The 20225-nt window shown below is 63.0% G+C and overlaps 1 protein-coding gene across 4 annotated transcripts; it reads right to left on the bottom strand.

Moving 5' to 3' along the window:
• Nucleotides 1–3095: 3095 nt before the first annotated feature.
• LOC138837753 (uridine-cytidine kinase-like 1) lies at nt 3096–20124 on the bottom strand. Of its 4 annotated transcripts, none has more exons than XM_070036711.1 (15): nt 19954–20124; nt 10037–10227; nt 9851–9957; nt 9590–9760; nt 9444–9515; nt 8684–8873; nt 8532–8593; nt 6040–6059; nt 5302–5400; nt 5141–5234; nt 5007–5069; nt 4807–4929; nt 4609–4716; nt 3354–3510; nt 3096–3265 (listed from the first exon to the last, which is right to left on the bottom strand). In XM_070036711.1, the coding sequence occupies exons 1-15, from the start codon at nt 20076–20078 to the stop codon at nt 3186–3188; spliced, it is 1662 nt and encodes a 553-aa protein (XP_069892812.1). In that variant the 5' UTR covers nt 20079–20124; the 3' UTR covers nt 3096–3185. The 4 variants fall into 4 exon arrangements, with proteins under 4 accessions (XP_069892812.1, XP_069892813.1, XP_069892814.1 ...); XM_070036712.1 differs by lacking the exon at nt 6040–6059 and adding an exon at nt 6849–6865 and having other exon boundaries at nt 19954–20123; XM_070036713.1 differs by lacking the exon at nt 19954–20124 and adding an exon at nt 16935–17134.
• Nucleotides 20125–20225: the final 101 nt, after the last annotated feature.

Below are 20225 nucleotides of genomic sequence, written 5' to 3'. Positions count from 1 at the left end.
ACCAGCCCACCGCCTGGCGTAGAGCACTGGCCGGGACGTGCAGCACCAGCCCACCGCCTGGCCTAGAGCACTGGCCGGGACGTGCAGCGACACCAGCCCACCGCCTGGCGTAGAGCACTGGCCGGGACGTGCTGCACCAGCCCACCGCCTGGCGTAGAGCACTGGCCGGGACGTGCAGCACCAGCCCACCGCCTGGCCTAGAGCACTGGCCGGGACGTGCAGCGACACCAGCCCACCGCCTGGCGTAGAGCACTGGCCGGGACGTGCTGCACCAGCCCACCGCCTGGCGTAGAACACTGGCCGGGACGTGCTGTGACACCAGCTCCAGCCCTTGTGTCTTGGGTCTGTTCTCTCTTCTCTAGATTGTGACGCGTCCTTGTGTCCTGCAGGACACCACACGCCTGCCTGAGAGCGTGTGTACCCTGGGGGCCAGTCCACACACTGGGAAGGCAGCAGGTGTGACACTCAGGAAGGGCTCTTGCTGGTGGCTCACACCTGTAAGCTACTCAGGAGGCTGAGATCTGAAGACTGCAGTTCAAAGCCAGCCCAGGAGCCGAGCGTTGGTGGCTCACACCTGTAATCCTAGCTACTCAGGAGGCTGAGATTTGAGGATCTCGGTTCAAAGCCAACCCAGGCAGGAAAGTCCATGAGATTGTTATCTCCAGTAAACCACCAGAAAACGGGAAGTGGTGCTGTGGCACAAGCAGTAGAGCGCTTGCCTTGAGCTGAAGAGCGCAGGGACAGCACTCAGGCCGAGTTCAAGCCCCAAAGCTGGCACACAAAAGGAAAAAAAGACAGGTATTAGCACAAGAGAAGCCATCCTGACCCAGAGGAACCAGGGTTTGGCTGTCAAGTCTGCTGGGTGAACCACGGTCCCACCCAGGAACACAGCGCCGCATGAGTGTTTGCTCATTTGACCAGGGCAACACCCTCTTGGCGGACTGACTGACGAGGAGAGGGGCACAGCAGGATCTGGGAGGGCCACTGGCAAAGCTGGAGGGAGTGGGGTGAGCGCACGCCAGTGGACAGACCCCGTGGACTTCCTTACTGGCCTGTTAGGGACAGGCTCCACCCCCCAGCCGGCCAGCTCCAGGGCACTGCTTGGGTGTGGTTGTACTGGAACTAGAGACTGCAAGTCAAAGCCCTAAGCTGGAAGGTGGTTGGCATGCGACCCAGGCCTCAAGTCCAGGCTACCAGCCTGGACGTCACCTCTGGAGTTGCCACGGCTCCCGACCCTTCCAGACCCTCGCGGGGCTGCCCCGTTCTTGCTCTCCTGACCCAAACGCAGCATTCACGTGCTCCCCTCTACCTTCTGCCATCTCAGTCCCCATAAACTTGCTTACAACCCGCCAATCTAAAAGGCCCTCTGGCTACCTCATTTCCTGCCTGGTGGGAAGAACTGTCCTAGCCTAGCCAGTGTTCCATCCAGAACAGCCTTCCCCAGGACTGGTCTGGCCGTCTGCAGCAGGTCCTTCCCTAGCTTACCCAGACCACCACACATCCAGCATGCGTGACCCTGTCAGTGTGGCAGGCAGGTGTACCTTTTAGGGCTGGGTCACTCCAAGGCTCCCAGCACCTCAGCCCCCCCCCCCCACCACCACCACCAAGGCTCCCATCCACACCCTGGGCCAGCTGTGCTGGGCAGGCCGGTGCCTCGCAGGCTGACAGACCCCTGGAGGCACTGCCTGTGTGCAGCTGCTGGCCAGAGCAGGGGGGCTTCTCGGGGGCCTCGCCCCAAGTGTCTGGACAAATGCGCAGAGCGCTGGGGCTGCGTCAACTTGCCACACAGCCCCCGGAACTCAGGCCGTCTGCAGCTTGGCTTCTGTTCACTGCACTTGGCTTCCCTCAGCCCAGGGGAAGCCCCGGAACCCAGAAGGCAGCATAAGGACCACATTTAGCTTCAAGCCTCGTCACGTGCAGGAATGAGTGCCCTGCGCACATGGCAGCAGCCGTGCTGAGCGTGGCTGGAAGCTGGGAGCTGAATCCTGGTCACTTCCTGATGCCAGCAGGCCCCAGGCCACCCCTTAATGGAGAGACTTCCCAGCAGCACCCTGGTCTTCACGGGGTGAAGCAGGACTTCAGGCCCAAGCCCTCTGCCTCTGTGGTTCAGGAAGGAGAAAAAGAGTACTTCTGCCTAGGGACTAAGCCACTGGGCCCATTTCTTCCAGTCCTGAGCCTTACCGTGTACAGTCGATACGTGTGTCTGTGGTGTGTGGTACGCTACAGGCAGACTGTGTGTGCGTGTGGTTTTGTCTTCTGGGAGACAATCCCTCTGGCTGAGTTGAGTTCAGAACCTGACCCCTGTTCAGCTCCTAATTTCCCCCATTCCTCATAGGGAAGACTGGAGTGAATGGAATGGCATTCCCAAGCTTCTAGGAACCTGTCTGCAGGTCCCCAGAACACAGCCTGAAGGTCAGTGACTCCACGGATAGGAAAAGGCCCTCTCACCGGGCCTGGAGACAACCCTGCTTCGGGTGTGACACCAGTGCCTGGCCACCCCGCAGACAGCCTGACAGAGGCTCGGGCACCACACGGCAGCTTCCCATCCCCCCACACAAGGTTTTCCCTGCCGAGGCCTTTGTGAAGTGAGCCGAGACAGGCAGGAGGGCCCAGCCCCCTGCCATCCACGGCGTGAGCCACCTGAGGCAGGCTGCACCTCTGGAGTCAGCGGCGAAGGCAGGGCTGGCTACACATGGGGAACCAGACTCTCAACTCTTGGCCCACAACAGCAGCTGTGCCTCCTGCAACCGCTCAGCTCCTCTATCAACAGCAGCCCTGGCTTCTGCGGAGTCCCTTGATGACACACGTGGCTGTGGAGGGGTCATAGAGGCCCCTGGGTGGCCCCCTGGGTCCAGGCCAGGTGGTCAGGGTCTCCGTCTAGCAAAGGCAGGCACTGCTAGGCCCAGTCCTGCCCTCATGTCCATCTGGCAATGAATCCTAACTTCTTCAGGGAGCACGCAGTCCTGCTGGGTGGGCGCCAGGGGCCCGCCGGCCTCCTCCCTGTGGAGGCCTTACAGGTGAGACTGGGGTAGCCTAACTCCTGGGGAGAGCACTCCGCAGCCCAGCTGACCAGTCACATCTTTACTTTCTGAAGCTTTGCTTTATGAAATGTGTAAATCAAGCTTTATTGGTAGCATCTTCTTAACCATCCACAGGACAGGAGGCGGCCGAGGCCAGCCTGGGTGCTAACCAGTGCAGGCCGCCTCCTCCTCGTCACTGCCCTCAGGAACCGCGTCTGTCCCAAAGTAGCGATCGCCGAAGTTCCCTGGAGAAAGAGGCAGCCCAGTGTGGTTGGGGTCTCCGGGGACCACCAGCCCCGCCCCCACGACCCACAGAAGGGCCGAGCGCCTTACCGATGCCTGGGATGATTCGGAAAAGGTCATTGACCCGCTTGTCCACCGCGGTTGTGATGATCCTCACCCGGGGGAAGGCGTAGGCCACCGAGTGCACACCCATTTCCGCCATGAGCAGGGACAGCAGGAAGATCTTGTCCTCAGGCACATCATGGTCCTGCCCATCACAAGGATCAGGTAAGCCCCACCTCCACAGGGGCCGCCTGCAGCCCACCCAGGCCACCCACCGGGAGCACACGCGCAGCACCGTGGAGCACACGCGCAGCACCGTGGAGCACACGCGCAGCACCGTGGAGCACACGCACGCGCAGCACCGTGGAGCACACGCACAGAACCGTGGAGCACACGCACAGCACCGTGGAACACACGCACAGCACCGTGGAGCACACGCGCAGCACCGTGGAGCACACGCGCAGCACCGGGAGCACACGCGCAGCACCGTGGAGCACACGCGCAGCACCGTGGAGCACACGCGCAGCACCGTGGAACACACGCAGCACCGTGGAGCACACGCAACACCGTGGAACACACGCGCAGCACCGTGGAGCACACGCGCAGCACCGTGGAGCACACGCAGCACCGTGGAGCACACGCAGCACCGTGGAACACACGCAGCACCGTGGAACACACGCGCAGCACCGTGGAGCACGCGCGCAGCACCGTGGAGCACACGCGCAGCACCGTGGAACACACGCAGCACCGTGGAACACGCAGCACCGTGGAGCACAGGCGCAGCACCGGGAGCACACGCACAGCACCGGGAGCACACGCAGCACCGTGGAGCACACACGCAGCACCGTGGAGCACACGCGCAGCACCGGGAGCACACGCGCAGCACCGTGGAGCACACGCGCAGCACCGTGGAGCACACGCAGCACCGTGGAGCACACGCGCAGCACCGGGAGCACACGCACAGCACCGTGGAGCACACGCACAGCACCGTGGAGCACACGCAGCACCGTGGAGCACACGCGCAGCACCGTGGAACACACGCGCAGCACCGTGGAGCACACGCGCAGCACCGTGGAGCACACGTGCAGCACCGTGGAGCACACGCGCAGCACCGTGGAACACACACGCAGCACCGTGGAGCACACGCGCAGCACCGTGGAGCACACGCGCAGCACCGTGGAGCACACGCGCAGCACTGGGAGCACACGCGCAGCACCGTGGAGCACACGCGCAGCACCGTGGAGCACACGCGCAGCACCGTGGAGCACACGCGCAGCACCGTGGCCGCCTGCAGCCCACTTACCAGGAGCACACGCACAGCCATCATGGCCGCAGCACCCGTGGACACGGTGCAGTCCATCAGGATCACATGGTCCTCACTGATGTCCTTGGGCAGCCTCAGGTAGTGGAGCTGCGGGGCCAGACTAGGCTATGCCCACCTGTCGGGCTCCCGGGGCCCCCAGCCCTTCCCTGGGCCACTGCCCCGGCCCACCCCCAGCACCTCGGGCTCCCCTGTGAGCTGGTTGGTCTGGATGAGGATGGTGCCGATGCGCACATCTTTACACACAGCACGCAGTGCAGGCTCCATGGTCTCCCCAGCGCGCAGGATAGACACCCCGGTGATCTGGGAGGCGGGGGAGGCTGAGCAAGACCGGGGACTCCTCCTCCCCAGCCCCTGCCTGACCTCCAGCCCCAGCTTACCTGCTTCCCTGCATAGCACTTGCCCGCATAGTCCTGTCCCTGCGGGGTCTGCACCACACAGTCCTATTCACAGGGGGGAGTGTTAGTGGGCCCCGGGCAGACACCCCGCCCACCCGCAGCCCCGCCCCAGGCACCTGGAAGGGCAGGAAGGAGAGTGCGTGCTCGATAAGCAGCCTCATCAGCCTCTTGGAATAGAAGATGAATTCATCCCGGCTGGTCTCCTTGTCCCTGGAGAGGGGGCGTGCTTAGAAGAGCGTGGGCTCCAAGAGAAGGCCCGCCCCGGGCAGAGGCTCACCTGATGATGGTGTGCATGCCGCGCACCTGTGGTGTGCTCTTGAGGACACTCAGTGTCTGGGGAAGCGGGTGGCACTGATGTGCGGAAGCCAGCGCAGCCCTGGGGAATGAACCGGTCAGGGCGACTCACCCAGGGGGCATCTTGCCCAGAGCCCGGCTCTTCCCCACAGGACAGCTGCACCCCGCTGTGGGGGTGAGAGCCGCTGCCTGGCTACAGTTAACCTCACTGGAAAAGCCCCGTCTTAGCTGCCAGGTAAAGGTGAGGTGCTAGCCCCGGGAGGAGGGGGCTCCAGGGGGCCTCCCTGGCTCAGAGGAAGCAGAGGGCCAGACAGAGAGGAAGGGAGACAAACAGTGGGGGCGGAGCCCTGCTCCGGCCAATCTCCCAGAGAGCTCAGTCCCTGTCTGGAAGCTGGCAAGGCTGGCTGGCGCTGATGCACCTGCCCCACCCACAGCCCAGCTCAGGGGCCGGGAGGGAGGACGTGTGAGAGGTGAGAGGTGAGAGGTGAGGTGCGAGGAGCAGGAGGGGCAATGGTGGGCAGGGAGGGCAGCGGGGAGAGGGGAAGGAGAAGGAAGGGCAGCGGGAAGAGGGGAAGAAGGTGGGAAAGGGCAACACCAGAAAGAGGCGGAGGGAAGGGGGGGAGAGTAGGAGGGGAATGGGAGGGGAGGGGAGGGGAGGAGGGGAGGGGAGGGGCAGTGCGGGAGGGGTGGCACACAGCGCGGCAGAGCGCGCTCTGCTCACATATCCCAACGCAGCTTCCTCTGCTCGCCAGGTGAAGAGCGTGTTCAGGGAGGGAACAAGGCAGGAAACGGGTTTACAAAGAGGAAAAGAACAAAGAGAAGAACACTTAGTTGGGGCGGCAGCAGCGTTCCTGCGAAGAAGCGGAGGCCAGGCACCAGCCTTGGCACTCAGAGGTGTGGTATGGCACACCGGCCACCCCGGCAGCAGCCCTCCCTCCTAACACCAGCAATGTCCTGGAGCCGGCAAGGCCGGCCGGCTCTTCGGCTGACCCCAGGACGGAAAGCGGAGCTGGCTACACCTGGACACTTTCCTCGGGAGGCCCTGACCGAGCCCTGTGGTGCCTGGTCTTGGGGAGGCCCAGTGGACAGCCTGGTTAGGATGGCCCTGGGGTACATGGGTGCCCAGGTGTGGCCCAGCTTGGGAGCAGGGCGGACCCGGGTGCCCAGGTGTGGCCCAGCTTGGGAGCAGGGCGGACCCGGGTGCCCAGGTGTGGCCCAGCTTGGGAGCAGGGCGGACCCGTGGTGCTGACCGCACACACTCCCCAGACCAACTCCAGCCAGAGGGACCCGAGCTGCTGCTCCCGCCTGGGCACCGCAGGACTGGGCAGGGAGGGAGGAGCCAGGGCCAGCCTGGGCCGCCACACCTGGAGCCCAGCCGGCCAGAGGCAGACCCAGACCCTGGCCCCCCGCCCTGCAGGTCTGTCTGGGGACCAGGGAGCTGCGGGCTGCCTGGCTGAGGAGAGCCGGCCCGGGGCTCCGTGAGGACGGTGGAAATGCCTCCATCTGTGCAGACGGATGCAGAAGTCTTACCTGACGCTGAGTTCACGCTGTGGCAGCAACACAGGGAGACACAAGGGAACGGGTGACGTATCAGTGACCGGGGCAGTGGTCAGGCCACCCCACCCGCCCGGGAGCAGACACACCACAGCCCATGGGGAAAAGGCTCAGGTGGCCGCCAGTAGTTGGAGGCGGTGAGTTTCTAAGGCTCTTTATTATGAAGACTGCCTGGGTTAGAACCTGTTGTTCCAGTCTGGGAAGAGCCAGAACCTCTTAACTACACTCTGCAGGCCCCGGGCCCCTAGCAGTCTATTAGGTTTGCGACAGACTCTAAGACTCAGCCACAGAACGCTTGCTGTGGGGCCCATGCTGGGTGTGGGACTCAGCACTGAAACTAAAGGCCTAGGCCAATGAACAAAGCATCATCCTCGTCACTCCCCAAGGGATGGGCAGGGGAGCACACCCTCCCACAGAGCACAGACAGGGGAGCACACCCTCCCACAGAGCACAGACAGGGGAGCACACCCTCCCACAGAGCAGACAGGGGAGCACACCCTCCCACAGAGCACAGACAGGGAGCACACCCTCCCACAGAGCACAGACAGGGAGCACACCCTCCCACAGAGCACAGACAGGGGAGCACACCCTCCCACAGAGCACAGACAGGGGAGCACACCCTCCCACAGAGCACAGACAGGGGAGCACACCCTCCCACAGAGCACAGACAGGGGAGCACACCCTCCCACAGAGCACAGACAGGGAGCACACCCTCCCACAGAGCACAGACAGGGAGCACACCCTCCCACAGAGCACAGACAGGGAGCACACCCTCCCACAGAGCACAGACAGGGAGCACACCCTCCCCGCAGAGCACAGACAGGGGAGCACACCCTCCCACAGAGCAGACAGACAGGGGAGCACACCCTCCCACAGAGCACAGACAGGGGAGCACACCCTCCCACAGAGCACAGACAGGGGAGCACACCCTCCCACAGAGCAGACAGGGGAGCACACCCTCCCACAGAGCACAGACAGGGGAGCACACCCTCCCACAGAGCACAGACAGGGGAGCACACCCTCCCACAGAGCACAGACAGGGGAGCACACCCTCCCACAGAGCACAGACAGGGGAGCACACCCTCCCACAGAGCAGACAGGGGAGCACACCCTCCCACAGAGCACAGACAGGAGCACACCCTCCCACAGAGCACAGACAGGGGAGCACACCCTCCCACAGAGCACAGACAGGGGAGCACACCCTCCCACAGAGCAGACAGGGGAGCACACCCTCCCACAGAGCACAGACAGGGGAGCACACCCTCCCACAGAGCACAGACAGGGAGCACACCCTCCCACAGAGCAGACAGGGGAGCACACCCTCCCACAGAGCACAGACAGGGGAGCACACCCTCCCACAGAGCACAGACAGGGGAGCACACCCTCCCCGCAGAGCCGTGGGCAGGGGAGCACGCCCTCCGGGCAGAGCCAGCCTCTGGCTGGACCATTGCAGGGAGGGGTCCTCCAGCCAGGGCTAAGCACCTGGGCCCCGCCCATCCGAAAGGGCTGGGACTGGCCCACAGTGCAGGCCTAGGGCAGTCAGAGGCTGGTGGCTGCAAGGGAGAGTGAACAGGTGGGGAAGGTGAGCAAGCTGCTGGAAGGGGAGGGGAAACAGCAGAGGGGGGACTCCAGGACACCTGGCACTTCCGGGCAGCTCACCTCCTCCAGCTGGCTGTGCACATGCTGCACAATCAAGTCGATTGCCACTGTGTTCCCACTCCCTGGAGGGGGCAGAGAGGAGGGAAACTCGGATGCTCAGTTATCCATCCACCCCACCCGCAGGCCGGGGCCTGGCCGCCCGGTAGGCTTACCTCTGGGCACCACAATGTCTGCCAGACGCATGGTGGGCTGGATATACTGGTCAAAGGCGGGCTTGACAAACTTGTTGTACTGCTTGATGACACCTTCGATGTCACGGCCTCGCTCGCTGATGTCCCGGCGCAGGCGCCGCACCAGACGGATGTCAGAGTCTGTGTCCACAAAGATCTTCATGTCCAGGAGCTGTACAGGGACAGGAACAGGGCCGAGGCCCAGGCCAGAGGGCAGTCAGACGGCCTAGGAGCCTGGCACCCAGTCTGACCCAGGGCCAGCTGCTGTGGTTTGCAGTGGTGTGCGTGAGCACACTGAAGGCTGTGCAGGTGTGAGGAGCCGTGGACCCTGAGGAATCAGACAGGACCTGGGCTGGGCAGTATGGGATTCCTGTGACCACCTAATGTAGCTCCCAAAACATGGGGAGCAGGGGCTTGGCGAACCCGGTATGGCCGGCACTCGGGTGACACGTGGCAGTTGTGTGCACGGAGGGGCTTCACGCTTCACTCTGTGCAAGGTGAACTGCCCTAACGTACAGCCCTCAGCAAGGCATGAGAATAACAAAAGCACAACAGGTGCAAACCGGCTCCAGAGGGGGGAAACGGGACCCATGGTCTCCGCAGCCACCCCCACTCTGCGGGCAGCACACCCCATGCCCAAGGCACCTGCGTGGGGCTCATTCGGAGGCCCGGGGGCTCTGGGGACGCAGCGCGGAGGCCTTGGGGCGGGACAAGGTGGCTCCTATTCCCTGCAGGCCCTCACCTCCAACAGCGTCTTGTCAGCAAAGGCCATGATACCCTCAAATATGATGACATTTGCACCGTACAGCGTTTTCTGCAAAGGAACCTCGAAAGCGTCAATGCCCAGCTTACGCCTCTGCTGCCCGTCCGGCCCGGCCCTAGGCCTACCCAATCCTTTTTCCGGCTGTGGGTGGTAAAATCATAGATGGGCACTTGCACACTTCTGCCCTGCTTCAGCTTCTTGAGGGTGGAGATGATGAGGTTGAAGTCGAAGGCATCAGGGTGATCAAAGTTGAAGTTGTTGCGAGCAGCCTGCTCCTGCTGCTGCTGTGTCAGGACCTGGGGGCGGTGGGGCTGTAGGCGGGCCTGAACCGCGGGGGTATGGGGAGCAGAGGGAAGAGGGCCCTCTGGGGCCCTGAGGAGCCTCACCTTGTAGAAGGAGTCCATGGACAGCAGAACCACCCAGGGCACGTCCAAGGCCTCGATGATCATCCGGGCCACGGTGGTCTTCCCAGAGGCACTGCCCCCGCCCAGGCCTGTCGGGGTGAGCGGAGACCCGTGGTTAGGAGCAGCTGGGCTGGCCGCACGGGCGTGCCCTGCCCATGCCACTCTCACCGATGGCAAAGGCCTCCTTGGACTGTGTGCCGTGCTCATTGTACCAGGGCGGCCGTCCAGCCGTGTAGATGGTACGCTTGCTGGTGCGCAGCAGGGGTGGCTCAGACTTGCACTGGCTGGTGGTACGCTTCCTGGGCGAGCGCCCGGTGCCAACGGGCGGCAGGAGTCTGTCCAAGGACCCTGTGTTGCCACTGCAGAGAGGGACACTCAGCATCAACCTCAGCTGCCAGCAAGACCGCACTCAAGGAGGGCAGGCAGGAGCGTGGCCAGGGTGCGTACGACGTCTGCCTGTAGCCTACGGCACAGGGTGGGTGTGGGGCGGACAGAGCCTTGGGCAAGCAGTACCAAGAGGACAGGAGGAAGCAGTCACAGCATCAGCTCTCTCTGCTCCCAGAGGACAAGCAGGCACTCAGGGACAGAGCGTCCAGGAGGACTGTTTCTTTCTCCCCCTCAGCTCAGTACGCTCTAGCAGTCTGGTCCTGTCACCCCATGGGCCAGGCACCTTGAGAGGTGGAGAGCGGTGTGCAGGCCAGATGCCAGCCACAGAGAGGCTGTGTCCTTGCCTGGCCTCTCAGGCTGTCAGGGAACAGGACAGACAGGCTGGGAGGGCCCAAGATGGACACCATCAGCAACCTGCAAATGCCACCAGTCTGGGCTGCTTGGAAAGCTGACCCTGGGGGCTGGCAAGGAGAAGCATCACCGAGGCCACGAAGGAACCGTGGAACAGAGGAGGCACCCTTACCTGCCCCGCACCCCACCTGGCCCCTGGTGCCCTCACAGTGGCGTGCCCTTTGTGGCCACAGCCTCAAAACCCAGAGGGGAGCTCCACGGTCTGAGGGCGTGGCGTACAGACCCAATCACGATGAGCACAGGTTGAACAGACTCTGGCCCCTGCCAGGAGCGAACCAGCCCAGTCACATGACCCCAGAATCACCTGAATTTCAGGTCAGTGGTGTGGCCAGACAAGTCAGCCCACCCATGTGGACCGCTGATGATCGTGCAGGACAGAGGCCCAGTGCACGGAAGGTTATCTATAAAAATAGCCGGTGGGCTGGGAAGGTGACTCAGTGGCAGAGCGCTTGCTTTGCATGCATTGACACCCTGGGTTCAATTCCTCAGCACCACATAAACAGAAAGAGCAAGAAGTGGCTTCAGTGGTAGAGTGCTAGCCTTGAGCAAAAGAAGCTCAGGGACAGTGCCCAGGCTCTGAGTTCAAGCCCCAGGACTGGCAAAAAAAAAAAAAAGCTGGTGGTACAGGATGAGATCTTTGGGGTTCCTTCCAGCAGCAGCAAGGCCTGGAGTCCCATGAGTGATGGAATACTGCACAAAGCACCAGGTACACCTGAGCTGAACGAGGTAGATCTACAGGTCTGGGCAGCACAGGCGCATAGTTATGTGAGAAAAGCAAACTGTAAGGAGACAGGATTCCATGTATGTAAACAGCAGCAGAATGCTCATCTAGGGCTGGAGCTGAGGCTCAGCATTAGAAGACGGGTTTGATTCCCAGCACTGCCAAAACAAATGGAAGCTGTTCACCTGAATAGCAAGCTGTGCACACACAGACAAGCTGGGGGCAGACATTTCCCTGGGTGCCAATCATTACCTTTAGAACTTCTTACAGGCAACAATCCCTTGGGCATCAAACCCCAGGCCAGAAGCTGGGCATGACAGCAAACACCTGTGATTCCAGCATTCAAGAGGCTGAGGCAAAGCTTATGAGTTTGAGAACTGCCTGGGCTACACAGTGAATTTTAGGTAAACCTGGGATATAGGATAAGGTCCTGTCTCAAAACAAAACACAAACCCTTAACCCTGGGTCCCGCTGGGAAGTTCATCCTGCCGTCACCTCTCCCATCTCCAGGGGCTGCCGCAGGTCAGGCCACAGCAGAGGACAACTAAGCTAGTATGCACTAGATCACAGCCTGGACGTACTTACACGCTTTTCTTGTGGACAGTGCTAGTGTCTGAACTGAGACACTTGCATTCCATCACATCTTGAGCCCTTCTTCTTTTTCTTTTATTAACTTATTTCTTTTATTAACAGGGCCTGGGGCTGTCCCTCAGTTTGTTTTATGTTTTTGTGCTGGTTCTGAGCTTTTGTGCTCTACTTGAGCCACAGCTCCACTTCTGACTTTTTGGTGGCTAACTCCTGCCCAGACTGAACCACAATCTTCAGATGTCAATCTCCTGAATAGTTAGGGTTATAGATGTGAGCTACTGGTGCCTGGCCTTCTGTGATTACTTTATCCCCTGGCCAGGAGGGATTCATGCTTCCTGTGACAGTTCGGATGCCAGGCACACACGTCAGGGTCTGATGAGATGCGACCTCTCACTCTTTTAGCAGGGTGGCCTAGAATGGTGGTCCTGGGCAAGCTTCTTCCGGTTTTCAGAATAGCTTAAATGTCTCCAGCTTGGGAACACTTAAGTGTGTAGGTACTCCTAGAGCTCAGCAGGGAGGGACCCAAGCCAGGAAGCCTGCCAGGTGGTTCATGCCTGTAATCCTAGTTACTCCAGAGACTGAGATCTGAGGACTGTGGTTCGCAGCCAGCCTGGGCAGAAAAGTCTGTGAAGCTCTTATTTCCAATAGACTACTCAGAAAAAGCTGGAAGTGGCTCAAGCAGTTAGAGGCTCAAGGACAATGCCCAGACACTGAGTTCAAACCCCAGGACAGGAAAAGCAAAACAACAGCAACAGAAACAAAAAAGTGGAAGCCTAACCTGCAACAAGTCAACCTGGCAATCCTCAGACACATACATGTGGACACAGCTTGGCCCATCTGCATCTGACTGAAAAAACATGGGAACTCGTCCTTGGGGAAAGGAAGCCAGGCCCACCCGTTGCTACATCATCCGTCACCGGGAGAGCTTGGGAGTAAGCAGAGGGACTCATTAGCTGTCTGTGGCTCCAGAGCTGTTGGCACTGAGGCTGAGCACAAATAAGACAATCAGTACTGAGACGGCTAAGTGGGGACCCTGCACTCAGATGGGAGCAAGTACCCACAGCATTGTTGCTGGACAGTATGTGAGAGAAATAGGCCAGGATGTAAAGAGCTTCCTGAAGGGCTGGCTACCTCCCATACTCCTGCTTAGGCCTGCCTAGATGTCCCCAGATCCCAGGACAGAGGGCAGATGAGTGCTTACCTAGGTACACTAATCCATCTGCAGTAAACAAACGGGTCTGTGAGACTGGCTCGAGGGCTGCTGCTCCCAGTGGTGACAGCCAGGCGCCCAGAGCTCTGCAGAGTGGGTGGAGCCTGTGGCCCAGCCTGGGCTTAGCAACAGGAAGATGATGGCAGAGCCAGCAGCTCTGGAGGCCAGAGCAGGCAGAGAGCACAGACCAGCTGTTTGCCTCCTCCAAAGGAGCCTGTCCTGACAGAAACTCGCAGGCTGTCCCGGGAGGCCCGGGACTCCCAGTGGTAACAGACGCAGGGACAACACAGACACGGGAGGGAACGGAGGTGTGTGTGTGTGTGTGTGTGTGTGTGTGTGTGTGTGTGTGTGTGTGTGTTGGTCGGGCACTGTCCCTGCTGTCCGTGTGTGTGTGTGTGTGTGTACTGGTCGGGCACTGTCCCTGCTGTCCGTGTGTGTGTGTGTGTGTGTGTGTTGGTCGGGCACTGTCCCTGCTGTCCGTGTGTGTGTGTGTGTGTGTGTATGTGTATTGGTCGGGCACTGTGTGTGTGTGTGTGTTGGTCGGGCACTGTGTGTGTGTGTGTGTGTGTGTGTGTGTGTGTGTGTTGGTCGGGCACTGTCCCTGCTGTCCGTGTGTGTGTGTGTGTGTGTGTGTGTGTGTTGGTCGGGCTGTGTGTGTGTGTGTGTGTGTGTGTGTGTGTGTGTGTACGTACTGGTCGGGCACTGTCCCTGAGCTTCTTTTTGCTCAAGGTGAGTGTTCTACCACTTGAGTCACAGCTCCATTCTGGCTTTTTTTTTTTTTTTTTTTTTTTTTGGTGCTTAATTCAAGATAAGAATCTCACAGAAAGCTGGGCACTGGCAGCTAGATATTCAGGAGGCTGAGCTCTAAGGATCAGTTCAAAGCCAGCCCAAGCAGGAAAGTCCTTGAAACTGTTTATTTCCAATTAACCACCAGAAAACCAGAAGTGGCGCTGTGGCTCAAAGGACTAGAGCACCAGACTTGAGCAAAAAAAAGCAAAGGGACAGCATCCCGGCCTGAGCTCAAGTCCTACAACTGAACAAAAACAAAAACAAAAAAAAGTCTTACACTTTTCTGCTCTGGCTGGCTTCAAACTGAAATAGGATGGCAGGTGTGAGCCACCGGTGCCCAGCCACAGATTTTTCTTGAGGCTCTTAACCTAGTGCAAACCCTTCTGTTGAGAAGGGTGCTCAGGTACAAGCAGACAGGGAGGGCTTTGCCGGAACTCTGCCGGCCCACACCTCCCATGTAATGGGGCTAAACCACTGCAGCTCCACTGCCTTCCCCCAAGTTAGTCTTTGCCTTTTGAAGCCAGGGACAAAGCCCCACCCGACTTTTCAACAAAGGTACTCCTTGAATGGTGAAAGTTATACAAAGGATCTTATTTCTTATTCCTTTTTTTCTTTTTTACTGATAGGTATCTAAGGGCTTTCCTCCACGTGTTTACTAGGACCATACACTATCAAAACTTTCAAAGGAGCTTATTTCTACAGATGAATGAGGGTGCTCCTGTCCAGAAAAGAATCTCAAAGAAAAGGCTAGAGTCACCACAGATATAAGAAACCCTTATCACCCATAGCCCCAGCCTAAGCCACGCCTGCAGCCCAAGCTCTGCACAACTCTCCAGAGTGCCCGCCAGCCTGTTTGTTTCCTGATACCCACAGACATGCAGAATGCACCAAGGTCGAGTGGCAGCTCTCTGTGGGAGTGGATTCTTATCAGCATTCTTATCTGATGCAACTCACCTGCCTTCTGCTCCAAGGGTCCAGCACCCCGAGATCCTGATGCCAGGGTAAGCTGGGGGGCTGCTCATGGCGGAGGGCCCAGAGGTCCCAGAGGTGGGTTTGCCTGACAGCAGTGGGGCCCAGGTGTGTGTGGCCTAGGCGTTGGCAGTTAGGGTGGGTATTACTACCTCAGACCCACAGCCACCCCCAAGAACAGCTCAGGAGCTCCAGCCAACAGAGCTGGCCCTCCATGGGAGGGGAGGGAACACACCTACAGGCAGCCCTGCAGGTAACGCACTGCCCTCCACCCCCCGCAGAGGAAGCCTCCACGCGCCAGAGTGGGCACAATAGCTGGAGGCCCCAGAAGTCCAAATGCAGCAAGGAAACACACTCACTGTCAGCTTCAGAGGCCAAGACCATAGGCCTAAGAGGATCACTCAGCTGAAGCTTATACTCCAGATATTAATAGCAGCAACTCTGTGGCCTGTACAACCCCCAGCCAGCCAGCAGTCAGTGTGCGCTACCCTCCTGTGTGCAGGCTGGCATGCTCTGCACCCCAGCTCCTTGGATTCCCGGGAAAAAGCACAGGTGTCCCTGCCCACCCCAGACACAGAACAGGGGATCTGAGGACCCTGCGGGCCAGATACTCTGTCAGTGCTGAGCCGGGGATCCCACCCTTGGCCCCAGGGTACCTCCGACAGCATAAACAAACCTGAAACTCTACCCTCCCCACATCCGAGAATAACTGCCCTCCCCTCCCCCCAGTCCCTGGGAGGTCCTTTTGCCCACTTAAGTGCTTAGCATCAGCAAGGACACAGCCACCACCTCCCTCTCCCCAGCCTGGAGGATCAGCTGACGGATGGGACTTGCCCAGAGGGTTCTGCTGGCCCCAGACCTTCCTCCAGAGTGGGGGACTGCCGGCTGGCTTCCAGCACTGAGACGGGGAAAAGGGAGGATTCCACACGGGCCTCAAGCAAATGAAAGGGCCGCTCCTGGGAGCCGCCCTGGAGACACCCTCCCCTGGCCACAGGTAACTGGGTGCTTCCCCTCCAGAGGCCCCTGAGCCAGGAAGGCCTAACCCCAGATGTCCCCAAAAGCGAGTCCTATTGGATCCCACCCTCAAGGGCTGTCTTCACTCTAGCACTGGCAGGACCTGGCCCACACTCAGGGAAGTTTGTTGGGTTTTTTTTGTTTCTTTTTGGGTCCGGTCATGGGGCCTGAACTCTGGGCCTGGGCACTGTCCCTCAGCTCTTCAGCTCAAGGCTAGCGTTCTACCACTTGAGCTACAGCGCCACTTCTGGCTTTTTTCTTTTTGCTTATGTGGTGCTGAGGAATGGAACCCAGGGCCTCATGCATGCAAGGCAAGCGCTCTACCACTGAGCCACCTTCCCAGCCCTCAGGTAAGTTTAAGCTGTCCTGGGCAGGGTGCCCAGTTGGAGCTCCAGGGAATCAGTTTACTGACTTAGCAGCTTACTGTCTGAGAAGCAGCAGGGACTCAGGCTGCTGAGCCTGTCCTGCTCGGTCCTCACTTCTGCTGGCCAGACCTATGGGTAAAAAGCAAGATTCTTGGGCAGCCACGTCACCAGCCCTGAAAAGGGAGGCCTGAGTCCAAGTGTGCAGCTAGTCTACTCCCCAAAAGAACCCCCTGCCTCCAGCCCATCAGTCCTGCCCTACTTCCCCTAACTGTGCATCCTGCGCTGCAGTTTCCTCGGGGTGGGGGTGGCCTAGTCATCTCCGCACACAAGCACCGGGCTCAGGCTTCGCTCTCTGCTGGCCAGTCCTGCAGAGCAACGTGGAGTGGGGCTCTGGCACTCCACCCCACTATCTTGCCGCCGCTGGCCCACTGGGTACACAACACATAGGTTAGGGACAGACCAGCATCCCACCAAAAAAGCGGGAGACTTGTAGCAGTACCTCACCGGTAATAAAGAACCACGGGTGATGACACAGAGGCCTGGCACACAGCCCCATGCCGGAAAAACCAGAATCAAATGTCCACCACGGAGACTGTGGAGGGGAGAGCTCACCGCCTGGCCGCCCGCCGCCTCTCTCCCGGCCTCGGCCTCGGCCCCGGCCCCGGGGCCGCTCTCTGTCTCATGCTTTTTCTTTTCTTTTTTGGTCGGTCGTGGGGCTTGAACTCTGGGCCTGAGCACTGTCCCTGCGCTCTTCAGCTCAAGACCAGCGCTGTCACTTGAGCCACAGCGCCACTTCCGGTCTTCCGGTGGGTCATTGGAGTTAAGTCTCCAGGACTTTCCTGCTGGGGCTGGCTTTGCACCGCGGTCCTCAGCTCTCAGCCCCCCCCCCCCGGAGCCCACACAAAGCCGAGCTCCTCGGAGAGAAGCCGGAGGAGGAGCAGCCCGATTCAAAGCTGGGTCTGGGGACAGATGCCCAGGGAGGAGCGGGGGCCGGCGCTGCCTGGAAGCGGTGCGGCACCGGCTGGGCAGCGACAGCGGAGCGCCCGGAGCAGCAGGGCGAGCCCGGCCCGGCGGCGGCCGACTCCAGGCTCCGAGACCCCAGAGCTGCCTTGGGCGTTTGAAAACCTTACAGGAGCGCGGCGAGGGGCGCGGAGCACCCGCCCGCAAGCGCCAGACCCGGAAGAGCCGCCCGCGCGGCCACGAGCCTGGCCCCGCCCCTCGGGCCCCGCCTACCCCTGCGACCACGCCCCGGCGGCTCGGCCACGCCCACCCTGCGGCCACGCCCCGGCGGCTCGGCCATGCCCAACCTGCGATCCCGCCCACTCCTGCGGCCACGCCCCGGCGGGTCGGCCACGCCCACCCCTGCAGCCACGCCCCGGCGGCTCGGCCACGCCCACCATGCGATCACGCCCACCCCTGCGGCCACGCCCCGGCGGCTCGGCCATGCCCAACCTGCGATCCCGCCCACTCCTGCGGCCACGCCCCGTCCGGTCGGCCACGCCCACCATGCGATCACGCCCACCCCTGCGGCCACGCCCCGGCGGGTCGGCCACGCCCACCCCTGCAGCCACGCCCCGGCGCGGAGGCGCGGCCCAGGCAGGCCCAGCCCCTCGCGGGACGGTCGGGAGGCACGACGACCAAACCACTGGCGCAGATGGGCAGGGGCGGGCTGGACCCCGAGGGCGGGCCGAGCACACAACCGGCCGGGCTGTTCAGGGTGCAGACCACCCACTCGGGATGGCGACCCAGGTGTCCCCGTCCTACAGGGGCCATGTCCGTCGTCTGGCCTCTCAGACGCACTAGCTGCCTGTCCACCTCGGACCCCTCACGGAGAGGACCAGGAGGCCCGAGGGGGGTAGGGAGGAGGGGGGAGCGAGGAGGGCCCGTGAGGGGGGGTGAGGAGGGCCCGAGGGGGGGGCGAGGAGGGCCCGAGGGGGGGCAGTGAGGAGGGGGGAAAGCGAGGAGGGCGGTGGGGGGGAGCGAGGGTGGGGGGAGCGAGGAGGGCCCGTGAGGGGGGGCAGTGAGGAGGGGGGAAAGCGAGGAGGGCGGTGGGGGGGAGCGAGGGTGGGGGGAGCGAGGGTGGGGGGAGTGAGGAGGGCCCGTGAGGGGGGGCAGTGAGGAGGGGGGAAAGCGAGGAGGGCGGTGGGGGGGAGCGAGGGTGGGGGGAGTGAGGAGGGCCCGTGAGGGAGGAGCGAGGGGGGGGACGAGGAGGGCCCGTGGGGGGGCAGTGAGGAGGGGGGAAGCGAGGAGGGCGGTGGGGAGAGCAAGGAGGGCCGGAGGGGGGGAGTGAGGGGGGGAAGGAGGGCGGGGGGGGGGGCGAGGAGGGCCCGAGGGGGGGCGAGGAAGGCCCGAGGGGGGGAGAGAGGAGGGCCCGAGGGGGGGAGCGAGGAGGGCCCGAGGGGGGGAGAGAGGAGGGCCCGAGGGGGGGGAGCGAGGAGGGCCCGAGGGGGGGGAGCGAGGAGGGCCCGAGGGGGGGAGCGAGGAGGGCCCGAGGGGGGGAGAGAGGAGGGCCCGAGGGGGGGAGCGAGGAGGGCCCGAGGGGGGGAGAGAGGAGGGCCCGAGGGGGGGAGAGAGGAGGGCCCGAGGGGGGGGAGCGAGGAGGGCCCGAGGGGGGGGAGCGAGGAGGGCCCGAGGGGGGGAGAGAGGAGGGCCCGAGGGGGGAGCGAGGAGGGCCCGAGGGGGGGGGGCGAGGAGGGCCCGAGGGGGGAGCGAGGAGGGCCCGAGGGGGGGAGCGAGGAGGGCCCGAGGGGGGGGAGAGAGGAGGGCCCGAGGGGGGGAGCGAGGAGGGCCCGAGGGGGGGGAGCGAGGAGGGCCCGAGGGGGGGAGCGAGGAGGGCCCGAGGGGGGGGAGCGAGGAGGGCCCGAGGGGGGGAGCGAGGAGGGCCCGAGGGGGGGGAGAGAGGAGGGCCCGAGGGGGGGAGCGAGGAGGGCCCGAGGGGGGGGAGCGAGGAGGGCCCGAGGGGGGGGAGCGAGGAGGGCCCGAGGGGGGGAGCGAGGAGGGCCCGAGGGGGGGGAGCGAGGAGGGCCCGAGGGGGGGAGCGAGGAGGGCCCGAGGGGGGGAGCGAGGAGGGCCCGAGGGGGGGAGCGAGGAGGGCCCGAGGGGGGGGAGAGAGGAGGGCCCGAGGGGGGGAGCGAGGAGGGCCCGAGGGGGGGGAGCGAGGAGGGCCCGAGGGGGGGAGCGAGGAGGGCCCGAGGGGGGGGAGCGAGGAGGGCCCGAGGGGGGGAGCGAGGAGGGCCCGAGGGGGGGGAGCGAGGAGGGCCCGAGGGGGGGAGAGAGGAGGGCCCGAGGGGGGGGAGAGAGGAGGGCCCGAGGGGGGGAGCGAGGAGGGCCCGAGGGGGGGAGAGAGGAGGGCCCGAGGGGGGAGCGAGGAGGGCCCGAGGGGGGGAGCGAGGAGGGCCCGAGGGGGGGGAGAGAGGAGGGCCCGAGGGGGGGAGCGAGGAGGGCCCGAGGGGGGGAGCGAGGAGGGCCCGAGGGGGGGGCGAGGAGGGCCCGAGGGGGGGGGCGAGGAGGGCCCGAGGGGGGGGGCGAGGAGGGCCCGAGGCGGCCGGGGGCCACCGGGCGTTCAGCCGTGGAGGGTGGAGGCCGCGGGGAGCCCTCCCTCCCGCCCGCCCGCCCGCCGGGCCGCGCCTACCGGTCCTCGCACTCGCGCGCGGCGGCCTCGCTCCGCTCCGCCGGCCCGCCCGGAGAGTCGTGAGCCGCGGCGGGCGGCGGGGGCGAGGGGGTGGCGTCCGCGGCGGCCGGCGGCGACGCAGCCATGGCGTCCCGAGCCGGTGGCGGCCGGGGAGACGCGCGGGGCGCCGGGGCCCGCGCTCGCGGACTACAAGCCCCACAAGGCCGCGCGGCGCCCGAGCGCCGCCCCCTCCCCCACAAACTCAGCCGCACCAGGCCTGGAAAAAGCAATAG

This window comes from Dipodomys merriami, unplaced genomic scaffold (assembly GCF_024711535.1).
Source record: "Dipodomys merriami isolate MVZ:Mamm:240054 unplaced genomic scaffold, mDipMer1.0.p SCAF_275, whole genome shotgun sequence".
In the NCBI taxonomy this organism is placed as follows: Eukaryota; Metazoa; Chordata; class Mammalia; order Rodentia; family Heteromyidae; genus Dipodomys; species Dipodomys merriami.
Note: the sequence above shows the minus strand (reverse complement) of the source record. Positions and strands in the feature narration are given on the sequence as shown.